General features: G+C 46.6%; 1 protein-coding gene across 1 annotated transcript in view; it reads right to left on the minus strand.

Moving 5' to 3' along the window:
* Positions 1–23435, minus strand: part of CCDC175 (coiled-coil domain containing 175) — a 406581-nt gene that overhangs the window by 178218 nt on the left and 204928 nt on the right. Inside the window, exon 6 of the mRNA XM_086938208.1 lies at positions 21140–21262. Coding sequence (XP_086794334.1) covers positions 21140–21262 — 123 coding nt within the window. The remainder of the gene's footprint in view (positions 1–21139; positions 21263–23435) is intronic.

Here is a 23435-nt window from a genome sequence, read left to right on the forward strand (position 1 = left end):
CTTTCAGTGAAAAGATAAACGTTCTTAAAATTCCGAGAGCTAAAGTGCTTCTGCAGTGTAAGGCAGGTGATGCCGGTCATAACGTTGATTAGTTGTCTCTCCCTGTCTTTTAACATTCAAAACATTGTAAATAGCAACAAGACGGACGGACGGAGGAGAGGGGAGGGGGGAGGAGAAATGCGACACGGCGGGAAGGGAGGGGGCGGAGCGGGTAAACAAAGACGGACGTGCACGCGCTTTTAAGCTCAATGCGCATGCGCATTGAGCTTAAAAGTCACGGCACTGCAAGGAATCGCCACGATTCCTTGCAGTGTGGATAAAGAGTGGATAAGTCCCAATACTCTCGCCTTGCTCGATGCGCATGCGCATCGACAGGCGAGACCTAAAAACAGGATGAGCTAATTGACAAATGTTTTTTTTTAATTTAGTTGTTTTAAATTTATAAGTATGCATAATAACGCCTGGATTACTTACCAGTAATCTTCATTACTCCAAATCTGCCTCACTTGTCACAGTACTTACTACCAGGCGCGGTGCGTCCATTGGGGCGTAGGGGCGTAGCCCCACTAAGCCCCATGGACCCACCGCGTCGCCACTAAACCACATACAAATTTTTTTTTAAAATCGCGCTACCTGCCGGCCGGGAATCCGGGAGACACCCGACTTTCCCGGAGTGCGCGGGGGGGTGGGGGCCTGATGGGCCTGCTAAAGCTGCGCATGTCGACTTTTGGGCACAAACATGCCCGCGCATGCGCAGATTGTTTCCCCCCTGATTTTCCCTTTAGAGAGAGGACATGGGGCGGGCGCCAGCCCCCGGGGTTGTACAGGGCGACTGGGCGAGCAGTTATGGTGCCCCCCAGCCAATCCTGGCTGGGGGGGCACCATACAGCGCCAGGATTGGCTGGTCAATACCTAGCCCGGGTACATAACCCCCTGTCTGGGGGGCCAGAGCTCTCTCCCTCCTTCGTACTGCGGCCTCTGTTTGTTTATGGGGTTCGTTTGATGGAAGACTTGACCTCAGACCTGACCTGACCAGACCCAGGAAGGAATACTTGAGAGGGCGACACTGCGACAGTCAAGTCCCGAAGGAACCGCTCGGCCAGGGAGACCCGGCGTTCACACCAGCTCAGGTATGATCAGAGTGCTATGAAGGAACATTGTTTACTAAACGGGTTCACTGTAGTAGTGTAGTGTACACGGAAAGTGAAATCCGACCTTGAGAAATATAGATGTCGAGTGATTTTTATTTATTAAATTATGCCGCAGTAGCAATCGCCAGTTAGGCAGCACAGGTTTGCTTATGAAATGTGGTGATAGAAAAGTAAATACCTGATTAACTCATTAAAGAAACACTATAGGAAGTAACGTCGTTATGCACGCGCTTGGAATGGCGGTTTTTGGCGCGCTGCTACAAATGAGTGTAGCTTTGTCGGCAATCTAACTGCTAATGACTCGTTTTGCTGCCCTTATTTAGACTCGTTTTGCTGGCCCTTCTGCAACTCGTTTTGCTGCCCTTCTGCCGTCAATTAGACTCGTTTTGCTGCCCTCATTTACACTCGTTTTGCTGCCCTTCTGCAACATTTGTGTTTGTCAGTGTCACATGCAATGTTTATTCCCCACGATCCCCACCCCTTTATGAATGATGGATGCAGGATGGATGCAGGATGGATGAGTGGATGGATGGATGGATGGGTGGATGCATGAATGAATAATGGATGCAGGATGGATGCAGGATGGATGGGTGGATGGATGGATGGATGGATGGGTGCATGAATGAATGATGGATGCAGGATGGATGGATGGATGGATGGATGGGTGGATGGATGGATGAATGATGGATGCAGGATGGATGCAGGATGGATGGGTGGATGGATGGGTGCATGAATGAATGATGGATGCAGGATGGATGGGTGGGTGGATGGATGGATGGGTGGATGCATGAATGAATGATGGATGCAGGATGGATGCTGGATGGATGGGTGGATGGATGGATGGGTGAATGCATGAATGAATGATGGATGCAGGATGGATGCAGGATGGATGGGTGCATGAATGAATGATGGATGCAGGATGGATGGATGGATGGATGGGTGGATGGATGGATGGGTGGATGCATGAATGAATGATGGATGCAGGATGGATGCAGGATGGATGGGTGGATGGGTGCATGAATGAATGATGGATGCAGGATGGATGGATGGATGGATGGATGGGTGGATGGATGGATGTGTGGATGCATGAATGAATGATGGATGCAGGATGGATGGGTGGGTGGATGGATGGGTGGATGCATGGATGAATGATGGATGCAGAATGGATGCAGGATGGATGGGTGGATGGATGGGTGAATGCATGAATGAATGATGGATGCAGGATGGATGGGTGGGTGGATGCATGAATGAAAGATGGATGCAGGATGGATGGATGGATGGGTGGATGCATGAATGAATGATGAATGCAGGATGGATGCAGGATGGATGGGTGGGTGGATGGATGGGTGGATGCATGAATGAATGATGGATGCAGGATGGATGGATGGGTGGATGCATGAATGGATGCAGGATGGGTGGGTGGATGGATGGATGGGTGGATGCGTGAATGAATGATGGATGGGTGGGTGGATGCATGAATGAATGATGGATGCAGGATGGATGCAGGATGGATGCAGGATGGATGGGTGGGTGGATGGATGGGTGGATGCATGAATGAATGATGGATGCAGGATGGATGGATGGATGGATGGATGGATGGGTGGATGCATGAATGGATGCAGGATGGATGATGGATGGGTGGATGGGTGGATGGATGGATGGGTGGATGCATGAATGAATGATGTATGGATGCAGGATGGATGGGTGGGTGGGTGGATGCATGAATGATGTATGGATGGATGCAAGGTGGTTCCGGCTCGCTTGCTGCGGTCGCTCGGTGCGGTGCAATATGCAAATTAGTTTACGCCTCACCACTTGCAAATGTCACTAGCCGCCGCTGTTACTACTATGAGTAATGTGCAACAAAACAAAAAGGTTGCTATGCTATTTGCTTGCACACCAATAAAACTGTTGGGAGTACTGGTCATAAATGTATATACATATGCTATTACAAGAGTCTTTGATAAAGAAAATAAAACAGCATTCCATTTGGTGATGGTCACATGGTGGAGGAACCCAGAAACCTAGGGTGAGAAGTAAGTACTATACTGTGTGGACAGTCAGGAAAAATTGCTGAAAAAGCACCAAATCACACACTCTATTGACTAAATTAAATCCTAGATAAAACAACGCATGTAGTCGATGTTCAGTTGAGTACAGTCTCTCCATTTAGTTTCCACACAATATGTGTCGGTGGGTGACATGAGCCTTTATGACTGAACAGCCAATGAGCTCTCGCGACTATTGTATAGTAATTTGAGCAGCTGCTGGTACTTTTGCTACAGAGGAACTGGATTGACTTATCATGCTGGAGTCCTCCTCTCAGAAGGACCCTGATTTTCCTGGCCTTGGAAAATCTCCTCCATGAACTTCCTTCTTTGTGCAGTTGGTGCTTTCTCCAGTGCTGACTATTAAACTTATGACTTGACCAACTAAAACATTGTCCGCTTCATTATTGCCTGCCTATGCAGCAAACAGTTGTACAACGGTGCTGAAGGAAGCTTGGTGGAAGAAGCTTCCATACCCAGAAAATTGACTGAATTTCTCGCTCTTGCCATCCCGTTTTCTCCAAATAGTGGTCGGGTGTTAGGTGGAATGATGGAAGGAGCGCTGAAACTTTCAAACACTCACCCCAAGTCACTATTAGATCTGGGTTAAATCCATCATCGTTATTTAGCTCACTTCGCCACCCCAGTTTAGACCCAGCCATATGCAAACCAGTCTTGACCCTGTTCATCATGGGAACAGTCCAGCTCGAACTGCCAAACGAGGTCTTCCCTGTACCGGAAACAAGCATCCTGGGACTGGTTTCGGGGTAACACCCCTCATTAGCCAGGCTAGCTTGAATCCAGTGGCAAAGTGAGCAAGGGACCCAGAGCAGAGACGTTTTAAGGCAGGGACAAAGTGGGCAATTGCCGCGGACCCCCACCTTCCATGGAGCGGCTGCCAAAATGAAGTTTACCTCTAGCTCATTTCTGTGTATTTTTCTATCTTCACCTTTAACATATAATTCAATTTTATTAGGCAACACAGGCTTGAATTAGCAAAATATCTATACTAATATAATAAAGAGAGAGCCCAAACCTTTGAGGCAGGTAATCTCAGGAACCACAGCACCAATCACAACATCCAATACAGCGTTGAAAAGGGCAGTTGCAGCAGAAGGACATAGGCTATGCAGACGCCCACCATATACATTTAAAAGGTAAAAGAACCGTGCCAGAAAAGTAGTCCCTTGTGGGCGTGTCTGCATTGTGCTGTGGGCGTGTGCTGGGGGAGTGACAAACGCTGGGGGCGTGTGGTACGTTCCGCCTTTCATGCCATGTCTCATATCGTGTCCTAATCCCACCCTGCTCTCTTTAAATACCCCTGCACCCCATAATCATAACCCACACTTACTCCTTAAAATACCCCAACACTCTTAAACACTAACCCATCTTAACCCTATAAATATACCCTGTACCCCAAAACCCAAACCTATCCCTAAACCCTAAGTATACCCCTGTACCCCAAAACCCAAACCTAGCCCTGAACGCTATAAATACCCCTGTACCTCAAAACCCAAACCTACCCCTGAACCCTAAAAATACCCCTGTACCCCAAAACCCAAACCTGAACCCTAAAAATACCACTGTACCCCAAAACCCAAACCTACCCCTGAACCCTAAAATACCACTGTACCCCAAAACCCAAACCTAGCCCTGAACCCTTAAAATACCCCTGTACCCCAAAACCCAAACCTACCCCTGAACCCTAAAAATAACCCTGTAATCCAAAACCCAAACCTAGCCCTGAACCCTAAAAATAACCTGTACCCCAAAACCCAAACCTACCCCTGAACCCTAAAATACCCGGTACCCCAAAACCCAAACCTAGCCCTGAACCCTAAAAATACCCTTGTACCTCAAAACCCAAACCTAGCCCTGAACCCTTAAAATACCCCTGTACCCCAAAACCAAACCTAACCCTGTACCCCATAACCCAAAACTATATCTGAACCCTTAAAATACCCAAACACTCCAAAACATATACCTCAGTACCCCAAAACATATACCCCTATACCCATACTTACCTTATCCAAACATTAAAAAAAACATGCTTTTACCATTCATGCATTTACAACGAATTTCGTTGTAAATGTAAGCGTGGTAAAAGCATATAAAATGTAATGCCATTCATTATAAAGGCATTGCGGAGTCATGGTACTTTCGTAATGAAAGTATGCAGAGTGCTGGTATGCAGAAAGAAAGTTGCGGAATAATGGGTGTTTACTCTCCCCCGGTAAGTACATTGGTGGCACGGCGGCCCACTTCTCCAGCAACATACTCATATTTTATCACCACCGATTTGAAAAATGCACAGGTCTCTCTCATTGATGGCCAGCACGGACATACACTTTTAGACACACCTCTCGCCACAAGTTCTAGAATTGCGAACTTTAGAGCTGGGGAGCTACGTTTGAATCTCGGCATCAGCTCAACATCCTGTGATTCCAGGAAAATCGCGTTGTCTCCCCGTGCCTACCACAAATGAATGTGTTCTTCTGTAATGTAAATTGTGCTCATGCCATGTTGTCGAGTTCGCGCTATAGAAAATTGCAAGGAAAAATGAAGTAGGGAAACTCGAGTTCACACACTACTGAACGCGCACTCTTAAGTGCATCAGCAGTGCACTGTGAATCGGAGCGTTTCACAGGCCTGTCACAGATAAGAAATGCTATCAAAACGAAATCCTGCTAAACAATATACTACTGGCAGGCAGCAATTCATACCCGGACAACGTCAGGACGGGCTGCTAGTAGGTGATAAAATGCAAAGAAACAGGACCCTCAAAATATTTCTTGCCGGGCCTCAAAAATCCCTAAGGTGACACTGAAGTGTTGGCCTGAGCACAGAGGTTGCTTCAACACATTTGTTTTGCTCTGCATCGTAAAGGAGATCCTTATGCCCCAAGTGTAAACAACATATAACCAGAACTGCATGATGCCCTGCAGGCAGCATGGCTAAAAGTGCAAAGCATTTGGCTGCACCTAAACTGCAAATGAGTCCTTGACATCTAGTTCACAAAAGAACTAGTGAAGCTGTGCTAAAAAAAAAATAAACAAACATTGGCCAAGCCAATGAATCTCTGTTGTACATCATGAGATTTAAAAAAATTGACAACACCAAAAAGTAGAGCCAAAAACTAGAGTAGGGCGGGGGGGATGGAGGAAGAGCAGATGCTGAACGGGAAAAGAGGTAGGAGAACATGTCAAGCAGAAACACAGGAAGGGATGGGTGACAGGGCAAGCAACAAGGACAGGGCAACAACAAGGGGGGAGGGAGGAGGAGGACCAAGCAAGCAATGGCTGGCAGCAAGGAGGGAAGGGGGAGAAACACCATGGGAAGGGGGAAATGATCAAGGTACAAGGTGGGAGGAGGAAAAGTGACTGGGTAGGCAAAGATGGACAACAATGTAGAAGAAGAGGTGTACGGGAGAAGCAACGATGTGGAGGGGGTTGGGGGAGGGAATTTTTAGATGGCTTGCAAACACACGCATTCTTAGTGAGTGCTGTAAGTAGAAGAAAAGAGGAGTCAAAGCCAGAAAGTGCAATCAGCAGAAGATCATTCACAAAGAAAGGAAGCTACACTTGGGCCATGCTCTACGGTAAAGAGAAAACATCAAGAGGAAGTAAAGCCACCACGTGCTGACCAAAGAGAAGCCAGTAAATAAGAGCGATGATCAAGCCAAACAATGGTAAGCAATGGGCGGGCTGTAAGCTCCCTTTAAGCTAACATAATGTTTCACAGGCAAGACCTAATGGGAAGCAAGAAAAGGAGAGTGACAATACATGCAAATGAACAGTAAGCAATGGGCGTGCTTGAAGCCCACTGCAGGTTTTTGGTATTGTCCACAGGAGGTCTTTCGTTAACAGGCAGCTAAAAGTGAACTATTTTTCTGCTTTTTTCAGAGTCTAACATTTTTTTTCTGATGTCACTGGTTTACAAAAGAACTGAAATTTTATATGAAAACATACATGCTATGGTATAGTATGGGATGCTATAGTATGGCCTGTCAATTTATATAATGGTACGACTAGGTTATGGCCTGTCATTGTAAAGTATGGTATGATATAGTATGGTGCGGTATGGTATGGCCTGTCATTGTACAGTATGGTATGGTATGTCATTATATGGTATGGAATTGACTGTCATTAACAGTACTGTATATTATGGTATGGTATAGTACGGCATGTCATTGTACTGTATGGTATGGGAAGTATGGTATGTATGTCATTGTGTAGTATGGTATGGTATGGTGCGGAATGGTATGGCTTGTCATTGTGTAGTTTGTTATGGCCTGTCATTGTATGGTTTGGTGTGGTACGGAATAGTCAGTAATTGTGTAGGATGGTAAGGCCTCTCATTGTACCTTGTTGTTATGGTGCACCAAAGGGGAAAAGGGAAAAGAGGAAAAGGAAAAGGAAACAAACACGGGAAATGAGTGGGGCAAAACCAGGAGGAAGAATATCTACAAATATGCTGCTTAATATTCCTCCGCCAGAGAAAAGCCACTTGCGTCTCTGAAAATTGAAATGCGTATATTTTGGCAGGAATAAAGAATCACATCTTTGTTACGATGAACACATTAAGCTATGGAAGAAAGCACAATGGGAGTAGCTAAAGGAGCAAACAATTACTTTACTGTGTGTTTTTCTGCACGCTAGAATGTTCAGTCCAACCCGTAATCCTGCAAACAAAAATACATTTGAAACACACAGTGTTTTTTGCCTAAATCATTTTATTCAAGCCTAAGGCATTCTATAAATCAGGAAACCCAAACCACAAAAGCACTTTGCTACAAAGTAAACGAGTGATTCCTTTCAAACGATAGGGTGAAGCAATTAATGTATTTTAAAATCATTGATACAAGTGGTATTAAAAATCTGTGGCCTGATGGTGTCACAACATGTAACAGGACTTTTTTTGAAAGACTCACATTGCATTTTACCAATTACTTTGTAAATGATGCTCCTTTACATTTGGCTTTGTAGCAAAAGTAATGTGCTGCCAAAATATACCCATATAAAATTGAGGAGACACAACAAACCTTCAGCAGGAGGTTTATTACAATTTAGTTGCTATACTACACCAAAAGGTATTAAGGGGGTGAATAAAGGAAAAAAGAAACAGTCACAAACACGGGAAACGAGTGGGTGAAAGCAACAGCTTGGAGCAAAACAAGGAGGAAGGCAGTCTAAAAAACATACACTCTTATGAACTGCTGGAAGTAGAAGAAAAAAATACGCTGGAGAACTTGGTCCGTGGTCTAGACAAAGGAGAAATACATGAACAGAAGGTGAAGCCAGCACAGGCTGGCCAAACAGGAGCTAGCAAATAAGAGTGACAAGGAAGCAAAGGAATTGTAAGCAATGGGCGGGCTCAAAGCTGCCTTGAAGCTATCAAATTTTCTCACAAGCGACAGTGCAAGCGCTGTCTAGGCAAGATCTAGAAAGATATATCTTGGAAAGATAGGAGCCACTTATTTCAAACTGAAATTTAAAAAACTGCAAAATAGAAAGTAAAGGCTGCCTTTTTACTTACAAGCATTTTTGTCAGTGTAGACCAACTGGCTTAGCAAATGTTTTTTGCCTATCCTGTTCAGCAAACAAAACAAGCATTGGAGCCAATACGTTTTGCTTTGAATGGCCGAGCTGTTGGCAATGCCAGAAAGTCCAAACACATGGGCATACATGTCTGGCAATCTTGGAATGGGTCTGCTGTTAAAGAAAACTCATTCCAAGAAGGCAGTGTTACAGCACGTTATGACACATTTTCACATGTGCGTTATGATGCATGCGCGTGCCTGGATAATGGCCCTTACGTGCACATGCATCATTACGTGATTGGCAGTTTGCATGTTTTATTCGTTTATCATACCAAAATGGCGTATCTCTATCTTGAAACAGTAAATGCAAAAAATAAAAAAAACAATGTGTGTGAAACTGAATTTGGAGAAAAGACCAGCCTCTACAAAACATACAAAATGAAAAAAAAAGACACAAGACGGGCAGGGATACAATAGACTGGGCAATGTTCATGGGGCTGTAAACTGCCATTCTGACAAGAACATGTGTGGCCGAACGTTTTAGCTAAATGGTGAAGCACTAAAGGCGATTCGAGGGCAGGTGATTGGGGAGGAGGAAGCAGCACATCAGAGAGAGGGCAAGAAAACACATGCACTCACATAAACTCTACAGTGGCCCTTAGCATAATGACGCAAGTATTTCACGCACGCATACCCTGGCTGTGTTATAAAACGAGGGCTTTTTTTGTTGCAAATCTTGTTTCACAAGTATTTACCAAATCATATTCCTATTATGTTTAGATTCTTAGGCCCACATGCATCATTGTTTCATTTTGCACTTCCTAATTTGCGATTTTTAGGGAATCGCAAATTAGGAAATGCAAAATGGGATGCATGTACATTTTCGCAAAATATTTGAGAATCGGTAAAAATCGCAATTTTTACCGATTCTCAAATATTATGCGATTAGCAAAGTGCGAATTCGCAATTCCCATTCTTTCCTATGGGCTAAAATGCCCATAGGAATGAATGGGAATTGCGAATTCGCAATTTGAAATCGCAATTCACCAATGCATTTCAAGGGTGCAGAGGGGGGTCCAAATGACCCCCCCTTCACCCATGAAATGTACTTTTGAGTATAAGTTACATACACACATGTCCTAAGGACATGTGTGTCTGTAACTTTACAGTTTAAAAAATGCATGTTTGTGCTTTTTTAAACAATTTTGCAAATTACCACGAGGTTCAACTTCGTGGTAATTTGCACTTGCAATTTCAAATTTCGCAATTTGAAATCAAATGATGCATAGCATTTTAGAAATCGCAAAATTGCGATTTCTGAAATGCTATCGCAATTTTAGAAATCGCAAAAAAGTTGTGATTTCTAAAAAAGCATGATGCATCTCAAAAAGCATTTTTGGAATCGCAAACGGCCGATTTTAAGGAATCGCACCGTTTGCGACTCCAAAAATGCTTGATGCATGTGGGCCTTAATATCATCAGTTTTAATTTTCTATTCAATTAAATACCAATAAGGCAATTAGACTTACAAAAACCTCAAACACCTTGATCTAAATCACTGTCATGCAGTCACAAGAATTCTAAACTGGGTGGCAACAACGAATATGCTACCCCGTTTCTTTCCTGCTCAGAGTTCGAGTTTTGTTGTCCGCACGTTTCAATTAAAAGGCCCGTCTTTTGAGATTCGCGGTTGTAAAGGGCGTTCATTGTGTAAACTGCTGAGGACAGAACGTGGCCTAAAGGCTAGAGCAGTCGACCTCGGAGCTAGGGAACCGGGTTCGAGCCTCCGAAGGGACACTCAATATTCTGTGATTCTGGGCAAATCAAATCTTCCTGTGCCTAACAAAATGAATGCCTCCGTAAGTAACGTAACTGGTGCTCATGTAAAGCTGGTTAGGCTATTTAAAATCCCCCCCCCCCCCAATTTTTTCAAAATATAAAATAAGTACTAAAAATGCACATATTTTGTAGATCTGAATCAAGAACCTGTTCCTGTTTATAAGTACCTATAAAGCCATAAATCTGCTCCAGACATCTCTCTTTTGGTGGGCCAACTCAACTCACTGTGAAAACGAGGAGGGGGAACAAGTAAGGCATTATGTGTTTTACCCTAAGCCCTGATTATGAATATATTCTATTGGTCATAGCATTTATTTCCTAACATCTGAAAGAGTTCTAAGGGTATCCCTATTACCCTCGGCAGCGGGCTATATTTCTTTCTAAACGCTATGAAGCAAACATTAGCGCTGTATATATTTTGTTTGCCAACGTTGAGGCCATGTTTTCTCGCATGCATAAGGAGATGGCTATATCGCCATCATATTCATTCTAAAGATGTTTACTGTTATTATTATTGGTATTGCTAATATGACTATTACTAATACAATAACGATATATTTATAAAGCACCTTGAACGTTATTAGAGGTCTTAGAAGCAGAATGTATTCTCTGAGCTACTTTCTAAAAAAAGATAAGACATTTTATCACTGTTATTCACATTAAAATAATAATAATAATATACATATTCACATATTCAAAGCACCACACAGAGAACATGATATGCGTATAAAAGTTGAAATAATAGATATTATTACATAAGTAAATAGTAAGCTCGTGTTTGCTTGTAAAGTTTTGAAAGTTGATGTCGGATGCTCCATGGTGGAAAACAGAGCTTGGAAGTAAATTGGGCTGCCAGAACCGCCACTGAGAGGCTCTGTCGATCAATGGAGGTTGCAGCTTATACAAAGCCAGGGACACCCACCTACACGATGGACACCCACAGTAAACCTCTGGTTATATTCAGCGGCAGACAAGTAGTGTTTTTGGCGTGATGAGAGATGGATGGCAGGACTGACGTGGGTGTGAGCGTCGTGGCATTAATAAACGTCATTGGATATTTTTTATAATAAAGTAGCGCAACCCACAATTAATTGCATGGAGGATCACGGCGCTACCAGTTCCTGGAAACTCCAACCGCTAGTCGGCAGCTTTCCGACCGCAGTCGGAGGCTTTTTGACTGACACGGTTGGTGTGCGGTCCGAAAGCCAAAGTACGATGTAGGCGGTCGGAGCATGAACTGGTCGGTCATTCCGACGCGGTTCCGACCAGCTCTCGGAGTCTTCTGGCTGGTCGGAACCGCACCGTAATCGCCTATGGATGGGGTTTCTGCTGTCGGGATTAGGATGTCGGTTTCCCACAGGCTTTCCATGCTGGCCTTTCTGAGCTTCGCGGCCTACGGCTGGTGGCCGAGGGGGTACTGTAGGAAACTGGCTCTATATATACTACACCAAAATGAGGTATAGTATGTATAGAATCCAGGTGACCCCAGAGGTAGGCAGAGGTTAAAGTTAGATAGAACCTAACTCTCTATTTGTAGTAGAGCGGTCGAGCAGTAAGGCAGTATCAAAGGACATTGTTAAGCATTTGATGAGCACACTCAGTCAGCAAATTAATTCACACACTCAAGAACAGAACTCTAGACCAGTTGTTTCCAATTGTTTTTGTGTACAAAATATACTGTTTTATTTTTAGAAACAGGCAACACTGGCACAGGTAAGCATTAAATACTTTACAGTAATTACGCAGGTTCTGGGGTGGCAGGTCCCTAACGATCCCATACGCCTTCTTCTGGGCGTTTTTGATGGCTTAGATGGCTCCAGAGTCGACACACGGTTTTTGGGCACGGCGGTGGCTGTCACCAAGCGAGACATTGCGGCAGCCTGTGCCTAAGCCAAACCTCCTACTGCGAGAAAGTGGTAACGGGGCGCGGATTGGTGCGCGGCACAAGAGAGGTTCTTCTTGTGCAGTGCACCAATCCACTACCCGTTAAATGTAGTTATTTCTATCTATATTTATAAATGGCTTATGAACAAAAGAAAACACGTTACTTACCTGTAACTTTGGTTCCCCAGTATTGGTAACTTTCATAGATTCCCATGCTTTGTATCATTCCCCGTCGTCGGACTGGGAGTCTCGGTAATAAAAAATATCATAGTAGTAGGTACAAAAGAGAAAGGAAAGGCCTAGGCCTCATTCCCTTTTGTAACATATCAGCCTCTTTTTGTAAAAGAGACCAAACTCTAGGCGTCAGCCAATCAGAAGAGCCTCACCCTTAGAACCTTCCTGAAGGAACCTCAGAGCCTCAGATTTTCGTAGCCGTAGTGTGCTAGACACCATACTTGCTGAAGGCTGCGCTTTCCCCGGGGAGGTGGGTGGGCGCATGGGAATCTATGAAAGTTACCAATACTGGGGAACCAAAGTTACAGGTAAGTAACTTGTTTTCTTGCCCCAGTATTGGAACTTTCATAGATTCCCATGCTTTGTATCAGAATAGCAAGCAGTAAACACCATAAACACATTTTGTAAAGCAGTACATCATAACATTAGCAAGAAAAGTACAAAATGTGTCACCCATGGAAGGTGGGATAGGAACGAAAGCTCACCCATCACTTGAAGAGGTTTCTCAGGACAGCCTGGCCCACAGTCGCGTCATCCTGCTGCAATGACTCTAAGCAATAATGCTTAGTGAACGTGTGCACGCTGCTCCAGGTAGCAGCCCTGCAGATGTCCTTGACATGTGCCCCCGCGAAGAGGGCCGTAGAAGAAGCCACTGATCTTGTCGAGTGAGCACGGATCTTGCCCACTAGAGGTTTCCCTGCTAACTTGTGGCAATGCAGAATGGCACTTGAAATCCATCTCAAGATCCCTTGTTTGGACAGAGGGAGGCCCTTGTTTGGACCGCCGAAAGCAATGAATAATTGCGAAGATTTTCTAAAGTCTTTGGTGCGGTCTATGTAGAACTTTAGACAGCGTTGCAAATCCAGAGTGTGCAATGTTTTTTCTGCTGGAGTGACTGGGTTCGGAAAAAATATCTTAAGGATGACAGGCTCATTTAGGTGAAAGTCAGTGGGGACCTTGAGAATGAACCTTGGGTTCGTCCTTAAGATGGTAGTGTTCTTTTTGAATTGCAAAAACGGTTCTTGGATAGTTAGGGCTTGTAACTCCCCCACTCGCCTCGCTGATGTGAGGGCCAAGAGTAGAGCTAACTTCCATGACAAGAATTTTAGGTCTGAGCGGTGAATCGGCTCAAAAGGTCCCTTCATTAGTTGAGCCAAGACTAAGTTTAGATGCCATGTCGGAGGAGGAGATCGTACTGGCGGATAGACTCTAAACAGGCCTTTGAGGAACTGCTTGACAATTCTTGCAGACCACAACGAAGGACCAGAATCAGATCTTCTGAATCTCGAAATCGCCGCTAAATGAACCTTGATAGTAGAATGGGACAGATTAGACTTAGCTAGCGAGAGTAGGTAAGGTAGGAGCTGATGAGGTTTTGACGTGAAAGGATCAATCTTTTCTTTTTTGCACCAAATACAAAATCTTTTCCACTTCAATCTGTATGTTTTGTTTGTGGATGGAGCCCTTGCCTGAGAGAGGATGTCTTTGACCTCATTGGAAAGAGGGACATTCATGTATTCTCGCTGGTCAGGAGCCATGCAGTCAGGTGTAACGACCTTGGGTCTGGATGCCAAACTTGTCCTCCGGACATTGTCAGGAGATCCGGAACATCCTCTAGCTTTATCGGAGGTACTAGCGATAGCAGGTGTAGCTCGGTGTACCAGAATTGTCGTGGCCATGCCGGGGCTATCAGGACGAGCTTGCATGGTTCCGTCCTCATTTTCCTGATGAGTCGAGGAAGCAGGGGAATCGGTGGAAATGCATAGAGAAACCTCCCCGTCCAGGCTATCGATAGGGCATTGCCCAATGAGCCTTGGTGATGGAACCTGCTGGCGTAGGCTCAACACTTTCTGTTTGTGGGCGTTGCAAAAAGGTCCACCTCTGGTGTGCCCCATTTTTGAAAGAGTAGATCTAGAACTTGTTGTTTCAGCTCCCACTCGTGACTGACTGAGGCGAGCCTGCTCAGCCTGTCAGCGCCCTCGTTGAGCACTCCTGGTAACTGCTCCGCCTTGAGAGAAATTCCGTGAAGAATTGTCCATTCCAGAATCTGTTGAGCCTCTCGCGACAAGGGGAGAGACCTCGTCCCTCCTTCCTTGTTCACATAATGCACAGCCGTGGTGTTGTCCGTCCTGACTAGCACCTGTGAACCCTGGAGACACGGAAGAAAGGCTTGAAGGGCTAGCCTGATCGCTCTCAGCTCCAACAGGTTGATGTGTAGCTTTTGGTCGCTTGGAGACCAATGGCCGCTGACCTGCAGGTCCTGCATCACTGCTCCCCATCCCTCCAATGACGCATCCGTCGTCAGTATGTGAGGCGATGGAACGCTTGCGAAGGATAGACCTTGGCCTAAGTTTTGTTGATTCGACCACCAAAGCACTGCCTCCTTCATTTCCCGAGTGACCATTACTTTGTCGTCGAACGATCCGTGCACTTGTTGCCACTGGAGGTCCAGTTGCTCCTGCAGGGGGCGCATCCAGAGCCTGCAATGCGGGATCAGGGGAATACAGGATGACATCACCCCCAACAGCGACTTGTAGCTGCGTACAGAAAGACACTTTTTTCTTTGAAGGTTTCCTGCTAATCTTTGCAGTTTCTGTATTCTTTCCTGAGTAGGAAATGCCTTTGAGAGCCGCGAATCCAACATCGCTCCCAGGAACCGCGCTGTCCGTGACGGCAGCAGCGTGGATTTCTCCCTGTTCAAGGTGAGACCCAGATTTTGGAACAGAGTGGTGCAAGCCTGCACCGCGTCCTGCGCTAATGCTCTGGTCGGGGCCTTCAGTAACCAATCGTCCAGGTAAGGGAAGACCTGGAAGTGTTTTTTTCTCGGAAATGCTGCTACAGGTGCCAGCACCTTCGTAAAAATCCTTGGAGCAGAGCGAAGGCCGAACGGCAAGACTCTGAACTGAAAATGGCTCTTGGCTACTGTGAAGCGTAGGAACCTTCTGTGCGCTGGGTGAATTGGGACATGGAAGTACGCGTCCTCCAGATCGAGTGTGGCCATATAATCCCCCGGGTTTGACCATCTTTAAAACATCCTGTAGGGATACCATCCTGAAGGATAAGGAGATGAGATAGGCATTTAGCTCCCTGAGGTCCAGGATGGGGCGCCATTTCTCCTGCGTTTTTCTCACCAGGAAGAACCTGGAATAGAAACCCTGGCCCCATTGATTGGAGGGGACCGGTTCTATCGCTCCTTTGCGGAGCATCTGTTGGATCTCTAGCCGTAGGAGATGCAGATGTTTCGATGGGATGGCAGATGGGGGTCTGGGTAGAGGGACTTCCGTAAACTCCAAGGTATGTCCTCGTTTGATGATGTTGAGCACCCAACGGTCCGATGTAATTTGGGACCAGTTCAGAAGGAATTTTGACACCCTGCCTCCAACTGATGATCTCTTGGAGGAGGGAGCAGTAGGCAGAGCCAGGAGGCCGCTATTGGCGTTTGGACGAGTCTCGTCCACGGGCAGCTTGCTTGCCTTTATTGTAAGGCCGTGAATAACCAGAGGACTGGCCCTGTCTCTGTTGGTAGGACTGGCGGCTTGGCTGGTATCCAGAGCTGTTCGAAGAATAGCGCTGTTGTTGGTATGCGCCCCTGTAAGTGCCACCTCTGCCTCTCGTGCCCCTAAAAGGAGTTTTGCGGTACTGGAGCGTTCCCAGCGACCTAGCCGTCTCCGTGTCTTTTTTGATGTCCTGAAGCGTGTCGTCGATCAATTTGCCGAAGAGTGCCTCGCCGTCAAAAGGTAGATCAAGAACCTTATTTTGGATTTCTGGCCTAAACCAAGTCGCTTTGAGCCACCCCTGTCGTCTCAACACTGCCGCTCCTGCCAAAGCCCTAAAGGACGTTGTGGCAATGTCCATGGCACAGTCTATGATCTCCACCTTCCTGCAAGGTCTTCTTGGCTTCCAGCCCTGATTCTGGTAGAAGTTGATCCAAATAGGGAGCTATATCGCACCACAACTGGCGATCATATCGTCCCAATATTGCCAAAGCATTGGCGGCGCGAACCAGAAGGCTAGCAATGGATGAAAATCTCTTGCCTGTGCTATCCAACCGCCGTCCCTCTTTGTCAGGAGGGGCCGTCAAGGGAGCAGAAGGGTTCCGTGACTTCCTTTGCGCTGCCTGTGAAATTACAGAGTCCGGCTTGGGATGACCTGTCAGGGCAGCCGGTCCATCGTCCGGCGCTTTATACTTTTTGTCAAGGCGCGGCAGCACAGGGACCACAGTCGCTGGGTTTTTCATGGTCTTCAAACCCTCCTCCCATAGATGTTCCACAATCGGAATGGACCTCGTGGTCTTGCGATGTGTGTCTTTAAAATCGTACAAGAAACAGTCTGTGGTTTGTGCAGGCAATACCAACTTAAATCGGCCGGCTGCACGTTCCATCAGTTGGTGAAAACTGCCGATGTCAGCAGGAGGAGAATCACCTAGGTCCTGGTGTGGTGAAGCTGGATCAGGGTGGATGTAGTCATTGTATTCATCCCCTTCCTGAGTCGAGTCTTGATTATTACCGGATGATCCATCCGTATCATTATCATGATCCCCATCCGGATCATCTGTTGGCTCAGACGTAGCCTGGGGCACTGGCCGCTGTGGTTGAGGAGGAGTCTGTACCGGGTGTACAGGTGGGACAACTGAAGAGTGGTCCTTCACTGGTGTTGACGGAGTAGACCTTCTCGGCGCTGGGCGCTCGGCTTTGGATTTATAGTCTTGCAACATTTTGTGCAGGTCATGTAGGAAGGACGTCGGGACTGAAACCATGCCTTGTGATTCATATTCCCTTGGAAGGTCTGTTTGTGGGTAGTCACTTCCACCTTATTCATATGCCTCCTCCGAGTCCGTCTCTTGACTTTTAATGAGAAGCTGAGATGGGCTATTCGCATAATCAAAGCTATCCTGACCGTCTCCCTCAGAGTCCTCCTGGTCTAGCAACATCGTGGGAGGTAATGAGGACACCCTCCTTGGGGATGTCATTTCAGGCGTGATCCTTGTGAGGGAAATCGTCACCCTTCTCTCTGCAGCCAGTATTGTTGGTTTGTCCGTCGACGCCGGTGAAATCCTCGTCGACGAGATAGGAAAAGTAGATGTCGTCGTCGACGCCACCGACGACGAGCCCGCCGTCGATGTAGAAATTGTTGTCGTCGTCGAAGCACTTGTCGACGACATGACCGTCGTCGACGGTACTGCCGTCGTCGACACCACCGTCGACGACGATGGTTTCTTGGTCGACGATGTCTTCGTCTTCGTCGACGATGACATCGGTATAGTTCCCGTCGACGCCGTAGTCGTCAAGCTCTTCTTCGACGACGACGGAGCTTTCGTCGTCGACACTCCCGTCGACGAGTCCGTCGACGGGACCAATTGGATCTTGGGCTTCATTTTCGTCGTCGACGGAGCCACCGTCGACGAAGTCTTCGTCGTAGAGGACTTGGAACTCCTCTCTGAAGAGTGTGATGAGTGTTTCTTGAAGGCTGGGTCTGTCTTCTCACCCTTAGGAGGCGAAACCAGTTCTGCCTTGCCCGACCCACTGTGGTGGGGGGAACCTCCTGAACCCCGGCCATCAGACTCCCTGGGGGTCTTCTTTGAAGCCTTAGAGGGGCGCCCAGTAGAGGAAGATGGGGAACCTCTACCCCTTTTCACTGACCTTCTAGAAGAAGCACAGGACATCGATTCCTCCTCATCACTGGAAACTCCATGTTTCCTTTCTTTCTGCCTCTGCAACCATGTAAGAAGCCTTCCAGCCCGATCTCCCAAGGTCTTGGTGGAGAGAGTGCGGCAAATCTTACAGGCCTCTGCCTTGTGATCTGGATACAGGCAGTAGATGCAATCCTTGTGTTTGTCTTCCACAAACAGCCTTTTCTTCCCACAGGTGGAACAGGGTTTGAAAAGGGCTTTTTTCTTCTCGACCTCAGACATTTTGATGAAGAAAGAGTTCCCTGAAGAAATCTGAAGGAAATTCTGAAGAAATATCTGTAGAAATGAGCTTTAAAGAGTAGAAATAGAGCAGAGCTCAATGGAGACTCCCTAGCACAACGTGCGGTAGAAAATCTGAGGCTCTGAGGTTCCTTCAGGAAGGTTCTAAGGGTGAGGCTCTTCTGATTGGCTGACGCCTAGAGTTTGGTCTCTTTTCCAAAAAGAGGCTGATATGTTACAAAAGGGAATGAGGCCTAGGCCTTTCCTTTCTCTTTTGTACCTACTACTATGATATTTTTTATTACCGAGACTCCCAGTCCGACAACGGGGAATGATACAAAGCATGGGAATCTATGAAAGTTCCAATACTGGGGCAATAGCAAGCTTAAACCATTGAAAAGTTACAGACCCCCAATTTCGGGTGGTAACCCATTCATAAAAGGGAAGTGGTCTCCTGGGAACCCCTTCCCATTTGTGAGTGTAAAAAAAACAATATTTGTTCGGGAGTTAGCAGTGGTCCATGGAACCTCTGCCACTTCTCAAACAAACAAAAAAGTTAACTTTTCATTTTAAACGCAGCCCTGTTTCTTTAAAGGAAATTGGGCTAGTTTTTTTTGTTTGTTTTTTAAAGTTTACTTTGCTGAAAGCGAATCACAGACATTGTGGTCTGTTGATGCCAGCAGACCGCCTTGCCTTTGATGGCCTCCAATAAAAGTGAGTAGCAATTTCCAACCTCCCTCATGATTATTAATGGGAAGCACCCAGTTCGATTTACCTCTGCTGCCCTACATTGGCAGAAGACCTGCTAACTTGAAATAAGTTTTACCACATGAGAGGAGAGGTGTGCTTTAAAGAGGTTGAGTCTAGAGTGTGAGTGTGAGAGGGGCTTTGAGCCCCTTTATACTTGGCCAACCATTGAGTAGGGTAGAGGCTGAAAAGAGGGGATAGGGCTCAGAGCCCAGAACTGCCTCAGCAGACCCTCCCTTTCTCCCCCCAAAAATAAATTACAAAAGCTTCTGAGGATGCTGCAGGCGTCCTGGGGAGATTGTAAAACCCCTGATGGAATTCAGCTCTGCAGAGTCTCCACAGAACGAGCTGGAAACCCTCATGCAGGAGTTTCCAGCTCACTGTGTTCACACTGTGAGCAATCAGTTCTGCACCTGGTGACTGTGTGACAGAAGTTGATATCATATGACACACGATGGTGCCCTAAAGTTCTGCAGCCGGCACTCATTAGACAATGCACACATAAAAACACTCGGACTATCTCACAATGCTCTCAATGGGCAGTTGTGGGACATGGCAAACAATAAGCAGTGAATCCTGGCCCAGACAACAGGGAGCAGGCAAGGGCTGCTACTTTACTTGTAAAGTGAGCTACGGGCCAAAGTCTAAGAGTGATCTGTGTTCTGCGGACATAGTGCAGCTACCAGAGGTAGGGCAGCACATGATGGCTCAGCCTGTCTTACCTGTGGCCTGACCTCTGCTCGTCCCTGTGCAGGCAAGGGTAGCAAAAATGAATTACAATGCATTTTACATTTGGAATGCAATCAGTTCATTTGCATAGTTACAGTCACCTGGTTTGCTGTGTCAGGACTCCTTTCCCAACTGAATTCCTTGCATTTCCCATACCCCAGTTCAGACAAGCAAGCCGGGCTGAAGATGGCTTGGCAGTTCGGGCTGGACTGTTCCCATGAGGCACAGGGTCAGACTGATTTGCATATGGCCCAGTCTGAACTGGGGTGGTGTGGAGTGCAAAAAAACGATGGATTTAGGCCCAAATCTCTGTACTGGGGTGAATGTATGACATTGTTCTGCATTCTGTCCCTCAACTGTGATTTTTGCATTTGTCACCCCGAGTGGGATGGGTATGCTCAGACGTGAGTCCCATGCTCTCCACACCACTGGATTCAAGCAAGCCGGGCTGAAGACGGCTGTAATGCCAGAAACCGCTCCTCGGAAGCTTGTTTCCGGTCCAGGGAAGGCATGGCTTGGCAGTTCGGGCTGGACTGTTCCCATGAGGCACTGGGTCAGACTGATTTGCATATGGCCATGTCTGAACTGGGGTGGTGTGGAGTGCAAAAAAACGATGGATTTAGGCCCAGATTTCTGTACTGGGGTGAATGTATGACATTGTTCTGCATTCTGTCCATCAACTGTGATTTTTGCATTTGTCACCCCGAGTGGGATGGGTATGCTCAGACGTGAGTCCCATGCTCTCCACACCACTGGATTCAAGCAAGCCGGGCTGAAGACGGCTGGAAGGCCAGAAACCGGTCCTCTGAAGCTTGTTTCCAGTCCAGGGAAGGCATGGCTTGGCAGTTCGGGCTGGACTGTTCCCATGAGGCACAGGGTCAGACTGATTTGCATATAGCCATGTCTGAACTGGGGTGGTAGAGTGGGCTAAAGAACAGTGATGGATTAAACCCAGATCTTTTGACTGGGTGTGAGTGTTTGATTGAATCAGATGCTCCGTCCATCACCACCCCCTTTTGTACCGCTTTTGGCCGCCATAGAGTAACACTGCAGTCCTTACCTGTTTTACATTGCTGACTTGTTCCTTCTTTTCAGAGAGTTTTTCTACAAACATTGCGTGGCATTCCTCCTTTTCTACATTTCGTTTCTTCTTTACTTCTATCTTCGCGTTCATCTCTGCAATCTGCAAAAAAAATAACAATCCTTTGAAGCATGGGCCTTGTGAAAAAGTTAAAGAGCATTCCACTATAACACACTAGTTTCCTGCGATAATGAAAAGGATATCATAGTTACATATACTATGATGATGGTAGCATTTACAAAAGCCTGCTACTCACATGGGCAATGAAAGAAAGACTTAGCAAAACTGTTGGGAAGCCTCAGAATATTCTTGTGAATCACAAAGACTAGGTTTTTTTTTAGCTGAAAATATCAATCAGAAAGACACAGTGTTGTTGAATTGTAGTCCTTTATATTTACTTGTAGCCTTATAACTCGTACACCATGCCCATCAGGAGGACTGAGCGCTGTAGAAAACCAATAACACAGGCGTGTAACAAGTGAGAAAAGCGTAATTTAAGGGGGAAGTAGCCACATTTTTGGGTTATTGGTTGACTGGGGTGTGAGCCCTGGTCAAGCAGCAACCATATTTCTAGTCAGGGTAAGGCACAAGCAAACTCCAAACAAATTAACCTGTGCTCAACCCCCTGGTAGCTTGTCACAGAGCAGTCAGGTTTAACTTAGAGGCAATGTGTAAAGTATGTGTGCAACACTTCAAAAAGTAAAACAGTGAAAACACCAAACACAAAGTATCCCACACCAGGTTAGAATAATAAAGCAAAATCTAATAAATACAGCAAGACAAATATGACAAAAATCTAATTGGTAGACCCAGAGCTCTGATTTTTTAAAGAATTAACTGTAAAATAGCACCTAAAAGCATGGAGTGGCAACCAGGGATTTCTGGTCACACTGGACCAGGTCTAAGTCGAATGTTCAAGCCGACCTTGAAAGAGTGCAGGACAGATACAGTCCCAGATTTGTCCAGCTAAAGGTTTACAATCTCAAGTTTTGTGCCAAGTGTCCTGCTCACATGGAAGAAGGTCGCCAGGAGGAAGAAGAGTGTCACTGGTGGTCGTCTCAGGCCGGTGGCACTAGAAGATCAGGTGTTCCACCAAGAGATCAAAGAACAAATCACCACATACTTTACGGATAATGCACACTCCACAGACTCCAGGTTGACTGAATGGGAGGCCTTTAAGGCAGTGATTAGGGGGCGCTATATGGTATTATCCATAGGGGTAAACATACACTACTGACTGACATAGAACAGGCAGACCGAGCGCTGAGGGAGGTGGAAAGCAGATGCCCATCCAATTCAGACCTCCGTCAGGAACTGCTCTAGGCAAAGGAGGAGGTGGCCGTACAGAGAGGTACTTTGGCTACAGAGCATACATGGACAGAACGCATGCAGAGAGAGACAAGGCGGGTAGACTGCTGGCGTGGCTCGCTAACCCCACCCGCAGGGAGAACACAATCTTAGAACTGACAGGGCCGGATGGGCGACATATATACCAGCAGGACGACATAAATCACAGTTTCTGCGGTTACTACGAGAGACTTTATAGGCGCGCTGGGCCCTGCGGGAAGGGGGACATAGAGGAATACCTGGCAGACCTCCCGATGCAAGCCCTGACAGACTAAGGCGCAGAACTCCTAGGAGCCAAAATCTCTGAACGTGAAATTCGGGTAGTTATTAAGGCACTAGCGAGAGGTAAAACACCGGGCATGGACGGGCTCCCCAAGGAGTTGTATGCGGCATATGCGGACGAACTGACACCCAGGTTTGTCGAGATGTAGGCAGAGGCAAAAGAGAAGGGCCACTTGCCGGGGTACGACTAGGGAAGAGGTGGTAATAACGCTGTTGAAGCCGGACAAGTTACCTTTGGAGTGTGAAGCATACAGGCCATTGTCGATGCTCAACCTCGGATTTAAAATCCTAAGTAAAATACTGGCGACGCGCCTACTCCCCCACATGATACCTCTGGTGCATCAGGACCAGGCAGGCTTTATCCATCGCCGGAATACAACCCTAAATTTCCGTTGACTACTGTCCATCATCGAACTAGGGACGACGGCGGAGCAGAGAGGGGCAGTGTTCGCCATGGACATGGAAAAGGCATTTGATAGCCTTGAATGGGGGTTCTTGTATGCAGTACTAAACAAAATGGGCCTAGGGCTGGGATATACACGCTGGGTGCAGCTACTATATACTGACCCGGTGGCGAGGGTTGCACTGGATGCACAATTTTGGAACAGTATCGGGTGGAGAGGGGGACACGCCAGGGGTGTCAACT

Source organism: Lissotriton vulgaris, chromosome 9, assembly GCF_964263255.1.
Source record: "Lissotriton vulgaris chromosome 9, aLisVul1.2, whole genome shotgun sequence".
Lineage (NCBI taxonomy): Eukaryota > Metazoa > Chordata > Amphibia > Caudata > Salamandridae > Lissotriton > Lissotriton vulgaris.